We start from the raw sequence: 19,489 nt of genomic DNA, 5'->3' as shown, positions 1-19,489 counted from the left end.
TCATTCATTCTTGCATATGCTATTTACTTAACATCATTAACCTACTGGGCTATACAGACAACTTTGTCATCAAAATACACCAAATGAAATTCATTATCACTGAAATATTCAACAAATCAGAGGCTAAGTCATTCAAGTTCATCTGATATTCTTTTGTACCTGAGCAGTGACTGAGAAAAGTACTTGAGAGTATTCTCAATCTCAATACCAGTGGGCTGTGGTGTGGTATTATTGATGATCCGATACCTGTAATCCTTCAGGTTATGTATCTTTGAAGCAACTTGAAAAACAATGAAAAACACAAAAGAAATGTATCATTGAGCCATAGTTAGACAACATAAATTTTATGCCTTATATCTAAATGCTAATTTGTGATTTTTAATATGTGATTTATTTTTGCATTTCGCATGAAACAATTGGCTAACTAATTGTAGTAACATTAGGGCCATCCTTAAAATATTCACTGATTGGCATTGATTCATGACCCGTCCTTGGAGAACTCTAGGAACTGGAAATAATTATTTTATTGGTGGAAAAAAAAGACATCGTGAACTTCAGGTTCTGTTTGGCCAGCTCACAAATCAAAGTCATTTATTTGTTTTAGTGGTAGGGAAAATAAATAACAAATGTTTATATGACATTGCATCAGAAAGCATTAGTTTCAGCATGAAGACCTAAGATTCTGGAAAGGGTGTCCACTACAACAAAAATTGGATACAATCAGTCATCATAAAATTATTTCAGTCAGGGGTATTTCTTTTTTTTAAGTTGGTAAATCAATGCCAAACAAACAATATTTTAATTGAAGTCTTGTGGTCCATAGTTTTAAATAAATACCTGAGGTGTTCATAAGTTTATTTATACATAAGTAATCCGAAGCTTGCACTGAAAATACAACTTTTGAATCTACTTCTAATGTAAAAATATCAATCTTGGCATTTGATACAGAAATCCTATCTCATTATACGGATAAAACAATATATGATATTAACAAGCAAGAAAACAATGGAATTAAAGAAAATGCCATAGAGTAGGCCTAATCATATTCCTGAAACAGCAGTGTTGGTCTGCACATCAACGAAAGCCCAAATCAGTAAATGGATTGTTGCAAATGTGTTTATCAACATGCATACTTCCTGAGAAAACACTTACATGTGGCTGCCTTTGTGGTCATCTTGATGGCAAGAAAACAGACCGATAGAAGGGTTATTTCAATGAAATATTTCCCAAAATAATTACAAAAATTTGACCCGTCGAATCATCCATCATCTTCTTGCTTATGATTGAAATAGATGTCAACGACCGAAAAGTTCCGAAAATATGTTGCTGCTGCTGATCGGTATCGCCCCAAATTCCTGTCTAATTATGAAAATTGTGTGAAAAATTAATTCGTCATTGTGGCATATATTTTAATACGTATAGTAAATCTTGAATTATTGTTTTTATATTAAGAGTTATTTGCTCATAAAACCTCACATCTTAATAATAACTTTAAATTCAGGCAAGGACTAGTTGGACATAATAATAAAGTAGTGAAATTCTATCGACACATTTAACTCATTCATTTGTTACGAAGAAGTTTGAAATGTTCCGAATAAGCGCACAAGCAAGATGGCGGAAAGGTCGGAATGGGTTTACGATCAGTTGCTTTGTTTTCTCGGCAACCCATTTTTCCAGATACCGGTGATAACATACATGGAAGAAAACTGTTTGAGTAAGTCCTCTTTGTATATGAATTTGCAGTAATCGCTCAATGTACAGCTACCATGAATTGTAATCAACCAGTTACTGCGTTGCCTAGGACTCATTTCATTTTACAGTTTGCTGCAGTTAAGGACGTGTTGCAGCTGGAAAAAGAAAATTTATTTAAGCTAAAAACATAGCTTGTATCGACCTTGATAGCTTTTTTTCATTTTCTGTGCTCCATGTTACATTTCTAATACACATAATAAACATGTTTTATAAGAAGTAATCATCTCTTTTTTCTGATATTACGTTCATGTATTTGACAGTGTTCTGCTTTGTATGTGAACACAGTAAGCCAATCAATTCTAGTTCCCAGTAATAAAATTGTAAAAGTTTACTTGCTTGGTAAAGTATCAGAGTGTAAAATGTTATTGTTATGATACACTCCAACATCACGAATTTGGGACATTACAGTACATTATCAGGGCTCTCGATCTGCCAGATTTGGGGCCGAAATTCCCAATGCAAAATAGTATCTTTTTGTCCCAATTTAGACCCCAAGTTTTCCCAATTCTAAGGAAAACGCTGCTATTTTTCTCAATCCTAAGAGCCCCGGGCCCCAGTCCCAAAATGGGGTGTATCGGTATCATTACAGAACCACATACCAGGTATCTAACAATTGGAATATCTTTAGAATAATATTGTAACGTAATTAATCGGCAACAGACTGTGACTATACCATGTGTATATATTGATGAGGTTTATACATGATATTTAAGTTTGCAGATTTAATTGGACACAAACTGAAAAAGAAATTCAGAACAATTGTTCTGATGATTAATGCACACCCGAAAATAAATCCAAGTCTATGTAAATGATAGAATAGAAATAATGTATTTTTAACTCATTGTCTTCTGTTCTTAAATTGATATTGATGCCATCAAAGCTATTCTGGGGAGAAGTGTTCCAATAATGGCATTAGTTTTATTATCTTCATATATCTTATCATTCTTGCAAAAGAAAAAGAAAAAACAAAAGATCAGAGACTCCTGAAAAAGTACAAGATTTGTAAGACCAGCAATTAAATGTGAAAATAATTCATGAAAATAGTTTCCATGACAATTCTTTGTTTGTGTGGATGTATGAGTGAGTTTGGATATCATTTTTTCACTGATATCACCCATTTTGTTGAGTATTTGGCCATTCTGTTATCTAATTCATTTAAATTTGTGATATAGGTCCAGTAACACAAGTCCAGCTCTAGATAATCAGGGTGTTTAGAAAGTTTTATTAGAAATGACTATTCCTTAGATTTACATGATAGATTTTTACATTATACTAGCTTAATAGTGTCCATTTCTGCATGATCAGGTGTTACATTAAAAGAAAACATACTGGCAGTCTCAACCATTCTAGTTGTATGATCTTAACTAATAATCTAATTTGGTAATTCCTCATACTTTTAAGAAAAATCATTCAAATTAAACTTGAATAGATTTTTATGATGAAAATTGTCAAATCAATTACAACATTGATATTTTATGATATAGTCATCAGCAGATTCTTATTATTACCATGGTATTTAATGAATTTAAAGAAATGAAATGGACAATGCAGTAGTAGAATCAGGGAAGTGTGTGGGTACATTATAGACATAGTGAAAATGATGCACCAGTCAATACAGGTATAGTATTGATTCAACAATGTCTGCAGTGCATCACCTTTAACTGTCAACCTATCTGTGGGCTTACCATTGTATATCATCGGCTCTACCTTCTATGTCACTTAATGTAGCCCTTGCCCAACCAATATTGACAATAAGTCTGGTTAGACCAATACATAGCCAACAAGACTAGCCAGATCATCCCTTTGTGACAGCCTTTACCACAACCAAATACCGACAATAAGTCTGTAGTGAGATCCATACCGATTCTCCATGGCAATTTTTGAGGATCTCAGATATCTAATATATTGAATAAGTCTATGCTTTGACTAGTACAGTATAATTCCCCCATTAGATCTACATCAAGTTTCCAGTAACTAGAGTCATAGATGACAAATCTTGATACAAATGTTACATGTATATCTATAAATAGATGTAAAAAGTGCAAACCAGCAGCTCTCGTTGATCATATAAGTAAAACCATGTATTGTGAGCAAAGGCCATGCTAGATATATCAATAATACAGTAATATAATGAACCAATAATGGACCAGATCATCATATACCAAATACTGTGTGTTAATCCTAGTAAGTCTAAACCAAGACAATTATCATGAGTCTAATATAAAAGTCTGACCAGATGTATTTTAGGACTGAAAATAACTACACAATTCTATGTTTATTGTAAGTCATATTCAGACCAAGATCAGTTTTTCATTAGGTCTGTATGAACTAACCAGACCTATGATGTGAACAAGGTCTGGCTAGATCTGTGTGTATGGATAGTTACATACATGGTTATATATATTGCAGGTATGACATTGCCATTGTTAAATCTGTACAGACCTATAATGAATAAAGCCTGGTTAGATCTATAATATGTTATCTTGTGATTAAACAAGCCCCAGTTAGAATAGGCTGAGCTGTTATTTATGTAAATAAAACTACATATTTACTTCAGTCTGTTCGTTGGAAATACACACTATCACTCTGGACATTTGAAGTATTTAAACAGATATAAATTCTATGTACAGTTTTCTTTATGATGTGGTATAAATGAATACTCCAGAAGTCATGTTGTTATAGTATGATTTATAGGTATTAATGGTGTGTAATACAATTCAGAGAACTGTCTTTATTTTGAGTAATATAATGTCAACAACGAGCTCCCCTTAACCTTCAACACTTTCTATCCTTATTCTTGTATATCCATTTGCCTTCATGGAATTACAAATGGTGATCAGTGCTGCTGTCACTGAAATAGCGAGCTTCAAAGTTGGCATGTAGGGCTGATTTTGTTATTTTTTTATGCATAAATTGACAACATACATGTATCTACAAATATACTGGACAAAATAAGTTAAGGATCATAAATTGTGACCATAATATCTTTAAAAATTCAAATCATGTATTGCCGGTAATTGCACTCGTAGTTTCTCCAATATGTACCTAAAGTCATGTCAAAGGTGAAAGCACGTGCATCTGAAGGTCTTGCCGTTCCACTCTAGTTAACTATGGTGGTGTGAAAAACTGACTGGTCTATTACTACAGAGGAATCTTGCAGGTTTTGATTCTGTTACTTCTAAGCTAAAAAAAGTTGAATTTGGAAATATTTAATCAATTTGTAACGAAAACTTGAAAAACTAATCATGCGAAGACATTTAAATGATATGGAAGCCGCGCGAGCTATAGGGCTCCTTCAAGCTGGTCAAACTCAACGAAATGTGGCGGCACAGCTTCATGTTTCTCAGAGCGTGATTAGTAGGCTATGGAATCGCTATCAGCAGACAAATAACGTCCGTCAACGCCCCAGATCTGGACGACCACGCTGTACGACAGCCCGACAGGACAGATTCATTTGCATCACGGCAAGACGTCAGCGGTTTTTGAGTGCTCCTGTCTTGAATTTTCAGTTTCAGCGTGCTACAAATCTAAGGATTTCATCCCAGACAATCAGAAACAGACTCCATGCCTCTAATTTACGAGCTAGAAGACCAGCAGTCCGACCAATTTTATCCAGAGGTCATCGACAATCCAGACATCAATGGGCCACTCATCATTTGAATTGGCAATTACGTCATTGGAGAAATGTTATGTTCACAGATGAGTCTAGGTTTTGTGTTGACTTCCATGACGGTAGGAGGAGGGTATGGAGAACCCAAGGAGAGCGCTATGCAGACTGCTGTGTTGTCCAGCATGATCGCTTTGGTGGTGGGTCAGTGATGGTTTGGGCAGGGATCAGTGTTGACTTCCATACAGACCTCTACATCATAGACAATGGATCTTTAACAGCTGTTCAATACAGGGACGAGATTCTACACCCTATAGTAAGGCCCATTGCAGGAGTTGTTGGCCATGATTTTATTCTGATGGATGATAATGCTCGTCCTCACCGTGCTCGTGTGGTCAACGACTATCTTCAACGTGAAGCAATCGTTCGCATGGACTGGCCAAGTCGTTCTCCTGATCTGAACCCTATCGAGCATGCTTGGGACACCTTGCAACGCCGTGTTTCAGCTCGACCTAATCCGCCACAGAACCGCCAACAGCTTATGATTGCTCTGCAAGAGGAATGGCAGCACATCCCACAGATCAGCCACCGACGACTAATAAGGAGCATGTGCAGACGTTGCAGGGCAGTTATTGATGTCAACGGAGGTCATACTGCCTATTAAACTGCCAATTGCAGTTTGATGAGTTTTCCTTGTCTAAATGATTAACTTGCTCTACTTCCTCTTACACTTTGATTTCAAGGGTGCTGTTACTCAGGGTTATCTGCTCTTGGTAGCAATTACCACAAATAAATTTGTTTTGTGTAATTAAAGACTAAAATGAATGTTCTGTCATTAAAATTTAAAATATAATCATATTATTATTTGTATGTAAAACTGCACTGTTTCAAGTTTATGATCCTTAACTTATTTTGTTCAGTATATATACATCTATTTCAGTGTCATTTTATATGTCCATCAAACTTTTGATGTGATGTATTGTGGTATTCTTAATGTCCTTCCCATGATCAATTTACCAAATTTCCATATAACTGGATTTTTAGGGAATATTCATATCGTCTTCATCACATATGGACAAAGACTCAATTTTAAGATGAATAAAATTTGGGCATAATTCACTAACACACTGTACTGTATATTTTGTGGAATACAAGAGAACATTCTCACTAGTGGTCACCAAGGCTGCAGTTTTTGTGGAGTATGAGAGAGCATCATCAGTTGTGGTCACTAAGGCTGTTAGGTCTTGTGGATATGAGAGAACATCATTACTAGTGGTCAGTAAGGCTGATAGATTGTCTATTTATACTTAATACAACATCTTTAATAATTTACAAGGTTTTCACTACTGTATCATGTATCCAATATAGGAATGGCAGTTTTTGTTCTCAATTTATTAATACATTAATTAGAATTGGCTTATATTGTCATGCTTCATCAGCCACCTTGTACTGTCAATATACTACAGTAATGGTGATCAACTTTGGCCCTTCTACTTTCCAGATATGGTGTACCATCATTATAGTATTGTGGTGATCAGATGTCTGTCCTCTTTATTGATTTCATTTTAGTATATCACAAGATAAGATCTCAAATATTGATTGGATAACTCTATGAGACTTATGACCTACTGCTAGTTTGTCACACAACACGGCAATGGCATTTTGTATTATATGTGGTGTTATATACTTAACTGATTATTTCCTTATACTAAGGGTATAATATTTATGTCAGGAAAGATTTGTGCATTTGTCAGTAAATTGGGCTTTATTAAACCCATCTGCTTTACCAGATCAGAATGTCTCCAGGCAGTGATTTTCTATGCCTATTATAAATTGTATGTTAATCTGTTCCCTTTTCATGTTCTTTTGGAGAGAAAGCCTTTTTTTTTTGTTCATCAAAGTGTTGTCCATCCTTCCATCTGTTAACTTTTTTTTTTGTGCAGCAAGTTTCTCAGACACTGTTGACAGATCTTAATACATGTCCTTACTCAAATATTGGTCATTACACGTAGATGTAACATTATTTTGATCTGACCATTTAACCGATCACTCTACAGAGGTTTTGGAAGACATCACTATAACTCTTGTTTCCTTTGTTGCAGTTTGAGAGCACTTGAGATAAAGTCTCATGGTGACCTTTTGTAATCATTTTCTTTTTCTATTTAGCATCATTAATCACCTATTTACATCCATAAACTTTTTAGATTTTCGACTTCTAGAAAACCTCAATGGAATTTTGCAGAAACCTTCCATGGCGGGAGGTATACCAAAATTGTAAATGATATGTAGGTTTGACACATTATGCTCTATCACTTCTTTATGAAAGGGTTCCTCTTAAGTTAGTATAACACAATAGAGGCTTATGGTTGGTGAAACTTTAAAGACAATCAGATTTACCTAAAATAAGTTTGTGGGGAATCAGGTACATACTTAAACTTTATGACATGATTGCAACAATGCTTTTTTTCTGTGGCCTTAATAACTATACAAGCGATGCACACCATAGTGACAATACATCTATTGCATCTATGACACACTTAGTAAATATCTATTATCAGCTGGTGTTTTGTAAATTTCAGTATTTGATATGGCTGTTGACATCTGTGAAGAACACCATAACATCCACCGAGGATACAACAAGCTGGTAAGTAATGTAATTATACAGAGAGACACTACTATTGTAGATCAAAAATAGAGGGTACATGTTGGTAAGTATGTACTGATAATCAACAGATTAGAATGTTACATATTTAGATATTGTATATAGAAAAATAGATATGTTCATGTTTCGTATTTATGATGTGTATCATTTATTTGTACATGTGTTAAGGGATACACCACAGTAGGACAGTTCATGTCTCTCAGGGAGCTAGGGTTGCAAATTACCCTGTGAACAAGACACTTTACCAAATTCCTTGGGACGGTCTACAGCCTTCTGAATATTGTTTAGTGAGGTAGCGACCATCTATAAGTTACTGCAAAGAGACTCAGCCTCAGAATAACCCTGGATGTTCATGGGTGATAAATCCGATGAACAAACACATCATTTTATCAAGGCAATTGATACCTTTCAAAGCAATTTTCCCTTCTGTTATTCAAACAATTGCTTAAAATTTGTTTGACTTTTTCAGGTGGAAAAGTTACTAGAAGGCTTCATAAGGGATTCTAAGCTTACACAAGATGAACTGATTAAAGCCATGGCAAGCATGAATTCTAGGCCAGATCTAAGGGAAATTTTCCAGGTAAGATAAAGTCTTGTGTACTTAATTGTTAATACACTTCCTACTCATCATTTACCATTAGATCAGGGATGGACTAGATTTTGATGATGAAGTATTAAGGATCAATCATATATGTAGGGAAATTGTCCAGAAGAGGGATTAGTTTACATTTAAATCATAATCTGTGTGTCACCTTATCTTGGGCATAAATTTGTTATTTTTCCACTGATAAAACTCAAAATTTTAATACAAACACTTTTTGAAATGCCATAGTGTCATACTAAAACAGGACCAAAGTTAAGGTGATATTTTCCTGGTTTTGTAGGTGTTGTTTGAGCAGATCCTTTGTACAGACCAGTTTGATCTGTTTGTACAACTAATGAACCAGAAAAATATTGAGCTCCAGCAACAGGCCCTTCTGTTGATCATGAAGCGACAAGGATCTCTCCCCACTAGTCTACAGGATGACACTGCAGAAACACCACCTCCTTCCCAGGAAAACGTCCATTCAGAGGAGGATATCCTTCGAAAAGTTCTCCAGTAAGTATACATTAGGATCAAATTGATGTTCGAATATTTATTTTTTTTCTGTAGTATTTAACATAATGGTATATATATTTCCTATAGAAGATAGCATTGTAGGTGTTATTCTTTATTGAACAATAAGGTAAAAAAAGTGATGCAACACAGTGAACAAAAATTGAATGCAATATGTCACCGATTATTTCTCAGCTTGGTTACCAATAGATGCTTTCATTTTACCTTACTAAATTATTACTTCAAGGAAGCAATGGTTTCATCACTTGTGACTGATGCAAAATACAAATGTATCACTTTATCTGATTTGTTACAGGGAGTCTGAAAAACAAGCTCCGAAAGGGAACACTCCTTCAAGAGCATCACCAGAGGAACCCCCACAGGCAGTGATAGCCAGTCTGATGTTGACACCCACACATGTTCAGGCAGAGGGTCTCAAGTTGGAAGAGGAGAGAACTAAAGGACAGGAAAAAATAGTTGAGGTACAGATTAGGGACATCATTTCTTCATATAAAATGTTTATCAGAATACATTACAATGATTGTTTTGGTAACATTTTTGTACATTATCTACAATTGTAAACCCAGAGTATGTCTTGTGTGTGCTAATATGGCAGGTTTGTTTGATTAAATGTAGTCGATGTGGAAACAAATTATTTTTTAACATTGTAGAAAGGTCAAAGAGCCCTTTATTTTGTATTGAAAACAAAAAAGTTCAGTTGCAGGCAGTTGACTCATTAATCAGTATATCCAGAAGGAATTAGTGATGCTAGACGTAACTGCATGATAGTTCAGTAATACTAGTTTCATAGTCACAATAGATTTTTCTTCCATCATCTTCACAAAATGTATTTTGTGTTGCAGGCGATACAGAATGTATCCATTTCAGACCCCCCTTCGGCACCAGTGGCAGCTGCTGCAGCAGTAACAGCTAATAAACCCTCTAAACCTCTGACCGATCTAAAGTCAGCAGTAAGTAAACCCTCCAAACCTCTTACTGATCAAAAGTCAGCAGTAAGTAAACCCTCCAAACCTCTTACTGATCAAAAGTCAGCAGTAAGTAAACCCTCCAAACCTCTGACTGATCTAAAGCCTTCAGTAAGTAAATCCTCCACACTTCTGACTGACCTAAAGTCAGCAGTAAGTAAACCCTCCACACCTCTGACTGACCTAAAGTCAGCAGTAAGTAAACCCTCCAAACCTCTGACTGATCTTAAGTCTTCAGTAAGTAAACCCTCCAAACCTCTTACCGATCAAAAGTCAGCAGTAAGTAAATCCTCCACACTTCTGACTGACCTAAAGTCAGCAGTAAGTAAACCCTCCACACCTCTGACTGATCTAAAGTCAGCAGTAAGTAAACCCTCCAAACCTCTGACTGATCTAAAGTCTTCAGTAAGTAAACCCTCCAAACCTCTGACTGATCTAAAGTCTATAGTAAGTAAACCCTCCAAATCTCTGACTGACCTAAAGTCAGCAGTAAGTAAACCCTCCAAACCTCTGACTGATCTAAAGTCTATAGTAAGTAAACCCTCCAAATCTCTGACTGACCTAAAGTCAGCAGTAAGTAAACCCTCCAAACCTCTGACTGATATAAAGTCTTCAGTAAGTAAACCCTCCACACCTCTGACTGACCTAAAGTCAGCAGTAAGTAAACCCACCAAACCTCTGACTGATCTTAAGTCTTCAGTAAGTAAACCCTCCAAACCTCTGACTGATCTAAAGTCTATAGTAAGTAAACCCTCCAAACCTCTGACTGATCTAAAGTCTATAGTAAGTAAACCCTCCAAAACCCTGACTGATCTAAAGTCTTCAGTAAGTAAACCCTCCAAACCTCTGACTGATCTAAAGTCAGCAGTAAGTAAACCCTCCAAACCTCTGACTGATCTAAAGTCTTCAGTAAGTAAACCCTCCAAACCTCTGACTGATCTTAAGTCAGCAGTAAGTAAACCCTCCAAACCTCTGACTGATCTAAAGTCTATAGTAAGTAAACCCTCCAAACCTCTGACTGACCTAAAGTCAGCAGTAAGTAAACCCTCCAAACCTCTGACTGATCTAAAGTCTTCAGTAAGTAAACCCTTCAAACCTCTTACTGATCTAAAGTCAGCAGTAAGTAAACCCTCCAAACCTCTGACTGATCTAAAGTCTTCAGAAAGTAAACCCTCCACACTTCTGACTGATCTAAAGCCTTCAGTAAGTAAATCCTCCACACTTCTGACTGACCTAAAGTCAGCAGTAAGTAAACCCTCCAAACCTCTGACTGATCTAAAGTCTTCAGTAAGTAAACCCTCCAAACCTCTGACTGATCTAAAGCCTTCAGTAAGTAAACCCTCCACACCTCTGACTGACTTAAAGTCAGCAGTAAGTAAACCCTCCAAACCTCTTACTGATCTAAAGTCAGCAGTAAGTAAACCCTCCAAACCTCTGACTGATCTAAAGTCTATAGTAAGTAAACCCTCCAAACCTCTGACTGATCTAAAGTCAGCAGTAAGTAAACCCTCCAAACCTCTGACTGATCTAAAGTCTATAGTAAGTAAACCCTCCAAATCTCTGACTGACCTAAAGTCAGCAGTAAGTAAACCCTCCAAACCTCTGACTGATCTAAAGTCTTCAGTAAGTAAACCCTCCAAACCTCTGACTGATCTAAAGTCAGCAGTAAGTAAACCCTCCAAACCTCTGACTGATCTAAAGTCTATAGTAAGTAAACCCTCCAAACCTCTGACTGATCTAAAGTCAGCAGTAAGTAAACCCTCCAAACCTCTGACTGATCTAAAGTCAGCAGTAAGTAAACCCTCCAAACCTCTGACTGATCTAAAGTCAGCAGTAAGTAAACCCTCCAAACCTCTGACTGATCTAAAGTCTTCAGTAAGTAAACCCTCCACACCTCTGACTGACCTAAAGTCAGCAGTAAGTAAACCCTCCACACCTCTGACTGACCTAAAGTCAGCAGTAAGTAAACCCTCCAAACCTCTGACTGATCTAAAGTCAGCAGTAAGTAAACCCTCCAAACCTCTTACTGATCTAAAGTCTTCAGTAAGTAAACCCTCCAAACCTCTGACTGATCTAAAGTCTATAGTAAGTAAACCCTCCAAAACCCTGACTGATCTAAAGTCTTCAGTAAGTAAACCTTCCAAACCTCTGACTGATCTAAAGTCAGCAGTAAGTAAACCCTCTTGACCTCTGACTGACCTTAATGTCTGTAGTTTTCATGTGATGGATGAACACATTTAAATACAAATGTACTTACATTATGAATTGACTGCAGACGGCTAACACATAATCTCTGACTAACGGAATTTCTAATACAGGACAGACAATAAGATAGTGTTTGTTAGTATTTCTTCATAACTTGTATAGCTACTGATGGGATTGTTTACCAGGTATGCTTCCTTTAACATTATAAAGATGGTACTTACATTGATGGAATGTTATCATGCTATCATATTAGTTTGCTTACTGCGATACACATAAGTCTAGTACATTCTCATAACTTGTTTGTCTTTTACAGCCTTCCATAGCAATTACACCTGCACCAAAACCAGCCAAACCAGTGGCTGCTGCTACAGTGCAGGCCAAACCTGCTCCTGTTAAGCCAGCCCCTCTGGGGGCTGCTACCCTCCCAAACATCTCTGGACAGTCCAAGGTGACAGGATCCGAGGCAGCCGCTATGTGGATGCAGGAGGCACAGAATGAGGCTACGACAGGGAAACCATCTGCAGCTGTCACCGCTGCTGCTGTGAGTTTTTAAAATATTCTGAGAGAAGATGAGATTTGATTGACTGACATATGATCAATAGGAATAACAATTCTGCAATAGTGGTATTTTTACTCCTTTCAACGAAGTTCACGATGAATATGCAAGAAATCTTCATCATTATTGGTTTAAGGTTAGTTAAATAGTAAATTCCATCAAACTAGTAGATCTATATTATAGAGATAATACTTTATTGTTGTTACAGGCGGAGTTGTCCAAGTTAGATGCAGCACAGCAGAAGCAGAGACAGGAGTACTTAAAGCAACAAAGGGACAAGCTTCTGGCAATGAAGAAGGCTGCACGGGAAAAACAGCTTCTGTCTGCCGAGCAGTCTCAGCAGGCAAGACCAACATCAGCAAGAGTTGCTCGAGCTGCTCTTAAAAGTCAGAAGGAGGAACTTTCTTCAACCAAAACCCTGAGTCCTGAGGAAGAGAAGAAATTGGCCATGCGTCGTGCAATAGCCAGCAGACTAAAGGCAGAAATGTTAGATAATTGAATTGATAATTTTTGATGACTTGTGTATGAAATAAGTGGTAAGATTTCTAGCTCTGGTAAACATATGGATTTATTTCTCACATGTCAAAATTAACATCAAATCTGCCATTGTGGCTGATTTAATATTTCATCAAATAAGGTTTCAAAATGATGTACACTTATATCATCAAGAACTTTCAGTAAATTACTTTGTATTTGAAAATCTATTATTATGTAGTATAATTGCAATATTGTATTTGATGGTTGGTAATGTGCATTTTCTTTTCTATGTAAATCATGTCATAAGCAAATTTAAATGTCATTTTGCTTACACAATATATGTAAGAGATAATGTTTAGGACTTTTCTTCTAACAAATGTAGCATTTTTAAATCTTGCATCTATAAACAGGGTATTCAAAACATTGGTTGACATACATGTAGCTAGCCCAGAGCATGTGAACCAAGATGAAATATATTCAGTAAGATATGAAGTAATCTATTCTCAAAATGATTGATATTCTTTAAACATTAATCTAAAATCCATATTAATCCTGCAGTAAGCACAGAGTGGAGCCTTCTTATAATCTTTGGATGAAAATAAGGTGTGGGATTTCAACAGGATAATGATTTAGGTAAAAACTCAACTTTTCATTTCAGGAAGCGGATGAATCATAGAAAGTTATTACGGTACTCTAGAACTCATGAAAGGAAATGTGCATAAAGTTCATGATTTGTATGAAGAATTTGATATTTCTTGCCAAGGGCTTTGCTTTAACACTAATCCTTTTCTGTAAAGTCTTGTTATAAAGTAGGAAAGGCCTTATGGCAAGCATACAAGTAAGTTTATTATGGTACAATGTCCAATCATACTTCAAACATCATGTTATCATCTGGAGAGGCAGCTTTGTGCCAGGTCATCCGTACCTGGTGAGGCAACCTTGTGGTGGTTTATCATTACCTGGTGAGGCTACCTTGTGGTGGTTTATCATTACCTGGTGAGGCAACCTTGTGGTGGTTTATCATTACCTGGTGAGGCAACCTTGTGGTGGTTTATCATTGCCTGGTGAGACAACCTTGTAGTGGTTTATCATTACCTGGTTAAGCAGTCTTGTGGTGGTTTACATTGCCTGGTGAGGCAGCCTTGTGATGGTTTATCATTACCTGGTGAGGCAGCCTTGTGATGGTTTATCATTGCCTGGTTAAGCAGTCTTGTGGTGGTTTACATTGCCTGGTGAGGCAGCCTTGTGATGGTTTATCATTACCTGGTGAGGCTACCTTGTGGTGGCTCATCAATGCCTGGTGAGGCAGCCTTGTTGTGGCTCATAATTGCCTGGTGAGGCAACCTTGTGATGGTTTATCATTACCTGGTGAGGCTACCTTGTGATGGTTTATCATTACCTGGTGAGGCTACCTTGTGGTGGCTCATCATTGCCTGGTGAGGCAGCCTTGTGATGGTTTATCATTACCTGGTGAGGCTACCTTGTGGTGGGCAGTTCATTAATCTATTGAGGCATCCTTGTGGACGTTTATCATTCTCTGGTGAGGCAGCCTTGTAGTGGTTAATCATTGCCTGGTGAGGCAGCCTTGTTGTGGCTCATAATTGCCTGGTGAGGCAACTTTGTGATGGTTTATCATTGCCTGGTTAAGCAGTCTTGTGGTGGTTTACATCGCCTGGTGAGGCAGCCTTGTGGTGGTTTATCATTACCTGGTGAAGCAGTCTTGTGGTGGTTTATCATTGCCTGGTGAGGCAGCCTTGTGGTGGTTTATCATAACCTGGTGAGGCAGTCTTGTGGTGGTTTATCATTGCCTTGTGAGGCTACCTTGTGGTGGTTTATCATTGCCTGGTGAGGCAACCTTGTGGTGGCTCATCATTGCCTGGTGAGGCAGCCTTGTGATGGTTTATCATTACCTGATGAGGCAGCCTTGTGATGGTTTATCATTGCCTGGTTAAGCAGTCTTGTGGTGGTTTACATCGCCTGGTGGGGCAGCCTTGTGGTGGTTTATCATTGCCTGGTGAGGCAGCCTTGTGGTGGTTTATCATTGCCTTGTGAGGCAGTCTTGTGGTGGTTTATCATTGCCTGGTGAGGCAGACTTGTGGTGGTTTATCATTGCCTTGTGAGGCTACCTTGTGGTGGTTTATCATTGCCTGGTGAGGCAGTCTTGTGGTGGCTCATCATTGCCTGGTGAGGCAGCCTTGTGATGGTTTATCATTGCCTGGTTAAGCAGTCTTGTGGTGGTTTATCATTACCTGGTGAGGCAGCCTTTTGGTGGCTCATCATTGCCTAGTTAGACAGCCTTGTGGTGGTTCATCATTGCCTGGTGAGGCAACTTTGTGATGGTTTATCATTGCCTGGTTAAGCAGTCTTGTGGTGGTTTACATCGCATGGTGAGGCAGCCTTGTGGTGGTTTATCATTACCTGGTGAAGCAGTCTTGTGGTGGTTTATCATTGCCTGGTGAGGCAGCCTTGTGGTGGTTTATCATTACCTGGTGAGGCAGTCTTGTGGTGGTTTATCATTGCCTTGTGAGGCTACCTTGTGGTGGTTTATCATTGCCTGGTGAGGCAGCCTTGTGGTGGCTCATCATTGCCTGGTGAGGCAGCCTTGTGATGGTTTATCATTACCTGATGAGGCTACCTTGTGGTGGCTCATCAATGCCTGGTGAGGCAGCCTTGTTGTGGCTCATAATTGCTTGGTGAGGCAGCCTTGTGATGGTTTATCATTGCCTTGTGAGGCAGTCTTGTGGTGGTTTATCATTGCCTGGTGAGGCAGACTTGTGGTGGTTTATCATTGCCTTGTGAGGCTACCTTGTGGTGGTTTATCATTGCCTGGTGAGGCAGTCTTGTGGTGGCTCATCATTGCCTGGTGAGGCAGCCTTGTGATGGTTTATCATTGCCTGGTTAAGCAGTCTTGTGGTGGTTTATCATTACCTGGTGAGGCAGCCTTTTGGTGGCTCATCATTGCCTAGTTAGACAGCCTTGTGGTGGTTCATCATTGCCTGGTGAGGCTGCTTTGTGGTGGTTCATCATTGCCTGATGAGGCGGTCTTGTGGTTCATCATTATCCTGGTGAGGCACCCTTGTTGCAGTCCATCATTCTTTGGGTAGGTGGCCTTGTGGCAGTTCATCAGTCTGGTGAGGCAGCCTTGTAGAAGTTCATCATTCTCTGTTGAGACAGCCTCATGGCAGTTCATTAATCTGTTGAGGCATCCTTGTGGAAGTTTATCATTCTCTGGTGAGGCAGCCTTGTGGCAGTTCATCATTCTCTGGTGAGGCGGCCTTGTGGTGATTATAATAAGTCTGGCCTTGAAGGTATCAATGTGCACTTATAATGTAATGCTTCAGCAAATATGAGATAGCCTTGTAATTTTATAAATAGTATGTTTTCTGCAAGTGTGTACTGTATTTTCGTCTTTTTACTTGTTTGCTTTCAGTTTTATTATACATGCCGTATATTATGTAGATGTCAGTCAACCTCAGCTCTATTTTCTCCCTTATACTTGTAAACATGTGAATTTTACTAACAGAAATCCTCCAGGTGTTATAAAGCCCTATTGTGATTCATGGGATCTTATTATTCAAGTTGTTCAACAGTCTAAGTGATTGGTAATTCATCCCTGTATCACAAAGTGACTTAAACTCTACCAAAATATCCATGTTCAAGGTGCCATTTTTTCACTGTGCAGCATTTTAAATCTAGACAGCTAGTCGTGGTAATAATTATTTGTCAGCCTTTAATTTTTGTTAAATACATATATCATATATGACAGCTAAGTTATCTGGGACTTACAGTATTGCAGTAACTATTTGATATCAACATTATTGATTTTACAACCATTGTGTAACAAGTTATTGAACTTCCTCTTGATAGCATAGATGGAAGTGCATAATAGGTCTTACTGTGAGAAAACTAGAATCCTTTTGGAAAACCCTCTTTGATGTCTTGATTAATTTGGGACACTTCAGTGGAAGACAACTTCACCACTTGACCCACCTCTTGGCCATTTGAGTACAAGGCATTATGAAATCTCTCTTTTACTCCATCCATTGTATTCAAGGATGCAATGTAATATTCAGTGTTTTAGTTTTTTCAAAATGTTATAGAAATTATTTATTACATTTGTGTATATGCTCCAATTTTAACAATTGAGTAACTGCCTTGGCTGTCCATGGTAGTTGGATGTATTATCAGCCAAGTATCATAATAACAGCATATCATTTATAAAGTGACCTTATACCCTTAATTGCTAGATCTACGAAAACAGACATTTTCATACGATAAAATTTTGATTGATGATAGTAACTAGTATTAGTGTTATATATAATATTTGGAGATGGTAAGTCTAGAAGACTTCCTCCCAGCATATTCAAAGAAGATTCACTTTTTGTCTATGTAGACTACAAGAGCCCCTAGTCTTACCAAGTAAGACTTATAAGTATATCATCCCAAGTGTCAACTCCCCAGGGAGACAAAAATCAGTTAAGAGAGGTGTCCAATTTTGATGATTTAGAAGTTTACACAACTCACCCACCCAATATAGTGACTCTGTGATAAACTGTGATAGAACTTTAACCAAAGATTCCACTTGCTGATTTGCCTTGAGATTTATTACAACTTCTCACTGTTATGACACCGGCCACATCAACCTTTTATTCACATTACTGGCACTTCACAGAGGAATCTAAAAGGAGTTGATAGATCTAATTGTGGTTTATTAAGATTCCTATATATACTTGTTTTTTTCATGTTTTATTCCTGTGATAACGATGTTCATTAAACATTCCATTCTTTTAATAGTTAGTGTTTTATTGAAAATCTATTCTATGCTTGTGATTAATTTTATACAAAAACATATCAACATTTATATATATAATAATCAAATATAGCATCAGGTGTTCAGATTTAATACAGAGAGCAAACTGGTCTGTCTCAGGATACCATAGAATAACTACTTAGTCACAATTAGGCAATCACTCCGTCCTTGATGTAAAATATTTATTTTGTTAGGAAACCATGTATGCTGTAAATGCATCATCTTTTTCACTTTTTGTTCAGTTAATTTATACCAATATCATTCCAGTCACATCATAAATATCAAAGATCTCTACTTCATGATAATGATATTAATGTACATGTGTATCCATCATTTGCAAGTATGCTAGAACTTTATTTCCTAGTATTTATTGGTATATGCTTTAAAGCAACCCTACTGTTCTGTACATGTCCATCCATCACACTAACAAATGATGCTTTTGAGGTCACCATTGTGTGTAATGTTGTTTAAGAATTCATTCTACAGAACTTGGAATATATACTATAAGTTGCAAATTTATTGTTGAACATCATTGATGTAAGCTTTATCAGAGTTGCTTTTTTTACATAAAGCTGTGTAATGAAAGTTCATTCCAACAAATAATGATATTAATCATGTTTTGTTTAATAGATGTTTATATGTCAAAGTAAATACAATATAACATCAGTAGAAATCACAGAACACATTCTGGTGTGGTTGGTGAGATTTTCCACATGTACTTTGCAGATTATGTAAGAGTAAGTCCCTCTGTTGTTCTTCCTTCACTATTGACTTGCGTGAATTTTATATTATCTCACATCACTGCTAATTCATCATATTTTCCTGAATACATATCACTGTTTTGTACACCAATCATCTGAACTCTGTTCTGTTACTTTTTCCAGTTAATACTCACAGTTTGCAATTTGCATTTTTTTTTTTTTGGTTTTGCCTAACAAAATTTGGAGACAAAAAAAAAAGAAAAAAATTCTCTATTTTTCCATGTATAATATTTTCAGAAAAATACAAATGTATGCATCAAAAAACGTTTGCCACTTGGTAAATGTAAAATTATCTCAGCTTATTACTATAGTTATTTTTTCCCTAATTAAGTGTGAAAATTTAATGAAATTTTTATAGTAGATAGTAATCTTGTCTCAACTAACATATCCCTCGAGATACTGGTGATCAAGTCTGAGGCTCTATATCAAGGTTAACAACCAAGAATTTAGAATGAAAAAGACTTACAAAGTTTTTATATACCATTTACAGCCCAGATTGTCTAAACAAATCTTTAAATATGTCTAATCAGAGAAAGAGTACTTTCTAGCCATGATTTTACTTATGTGTAAATATCTA

General features: G+C 37.1%; 2 protein-coding genes across 3 annotated transcripts in view; one reads left to right on the top strand and one right to left on the bottom strand.

Annotated features, from left to right (window-relative positions):
- LOC132547788 (protein unc-79 homolog) overlaps nt 1–1,240 on the bottom strand; it is a 56,950-nt gene extending 55,710 nt beyond the window's left edge. For both annotated transcript variants that reach the window (XM_060211591.1, XM_060211592.1), the window contains exons 1-2: nt 1,153–1,240; nt 160–280 (exon numbers count right to left, since the gene is read on the bottom strand). In XM_060211591.1, the coding sequence (XP_060067574.1) occupies nt 160–280; nt 1,153–1,174 (143 nt within the window). In that variant the 5' untranslated portion in view covers nt 1,175–1,240. The remainder of the gene's footprint in view (nt 1–159; nt 281–1,152) is intronic.
- Nucleotides 1,241–1,611: 371 nt separating this feature from the next.
- Nucleotides 1,612–13,332, top strand: LOC132547800 (cilia- and flagella-associated protein 36-like). The gene is given in 9 exon segments (XM_060211604.1): nt 1,612–1,714; nt 7,939–8,003; nt 8,491–8,601; nt 8,906–9,120; nt 9,434–9,599; nt 9,981–10,088; nt 12,622–12,849; nt 13,073–13,094; nt 13,097–13,332. Coding segments are annotated over 9 exon segments (1,170 nt in total). The 3' UTR covers nt 13,249–13,332.
- Nucleotides 13,333–19,489: the final 6,157 nt, after the last annotated feature.

Source organism: Ylistrum balloti, unplaced genomic scaffold (genome assembly GCF_031769215.1).
Source record: "Ylistrum balloti isolate Yb309-2 unplaced genomic scaffold, AGI_CSIRO_Ybal_v1 Utg369978, whole genome shotgun sequence".
NCBI lineage: Eukaryota > Metazoa > Mollusca > Bivalvia > Pectinida > Pectinidae > Ylistrum > Ylistrum balloti.
The sequence above is the reverse complement of the archived record's forward strand: the minus strand, read 5'-3'. Positions and strand labels throughout refer to the sequence as shown.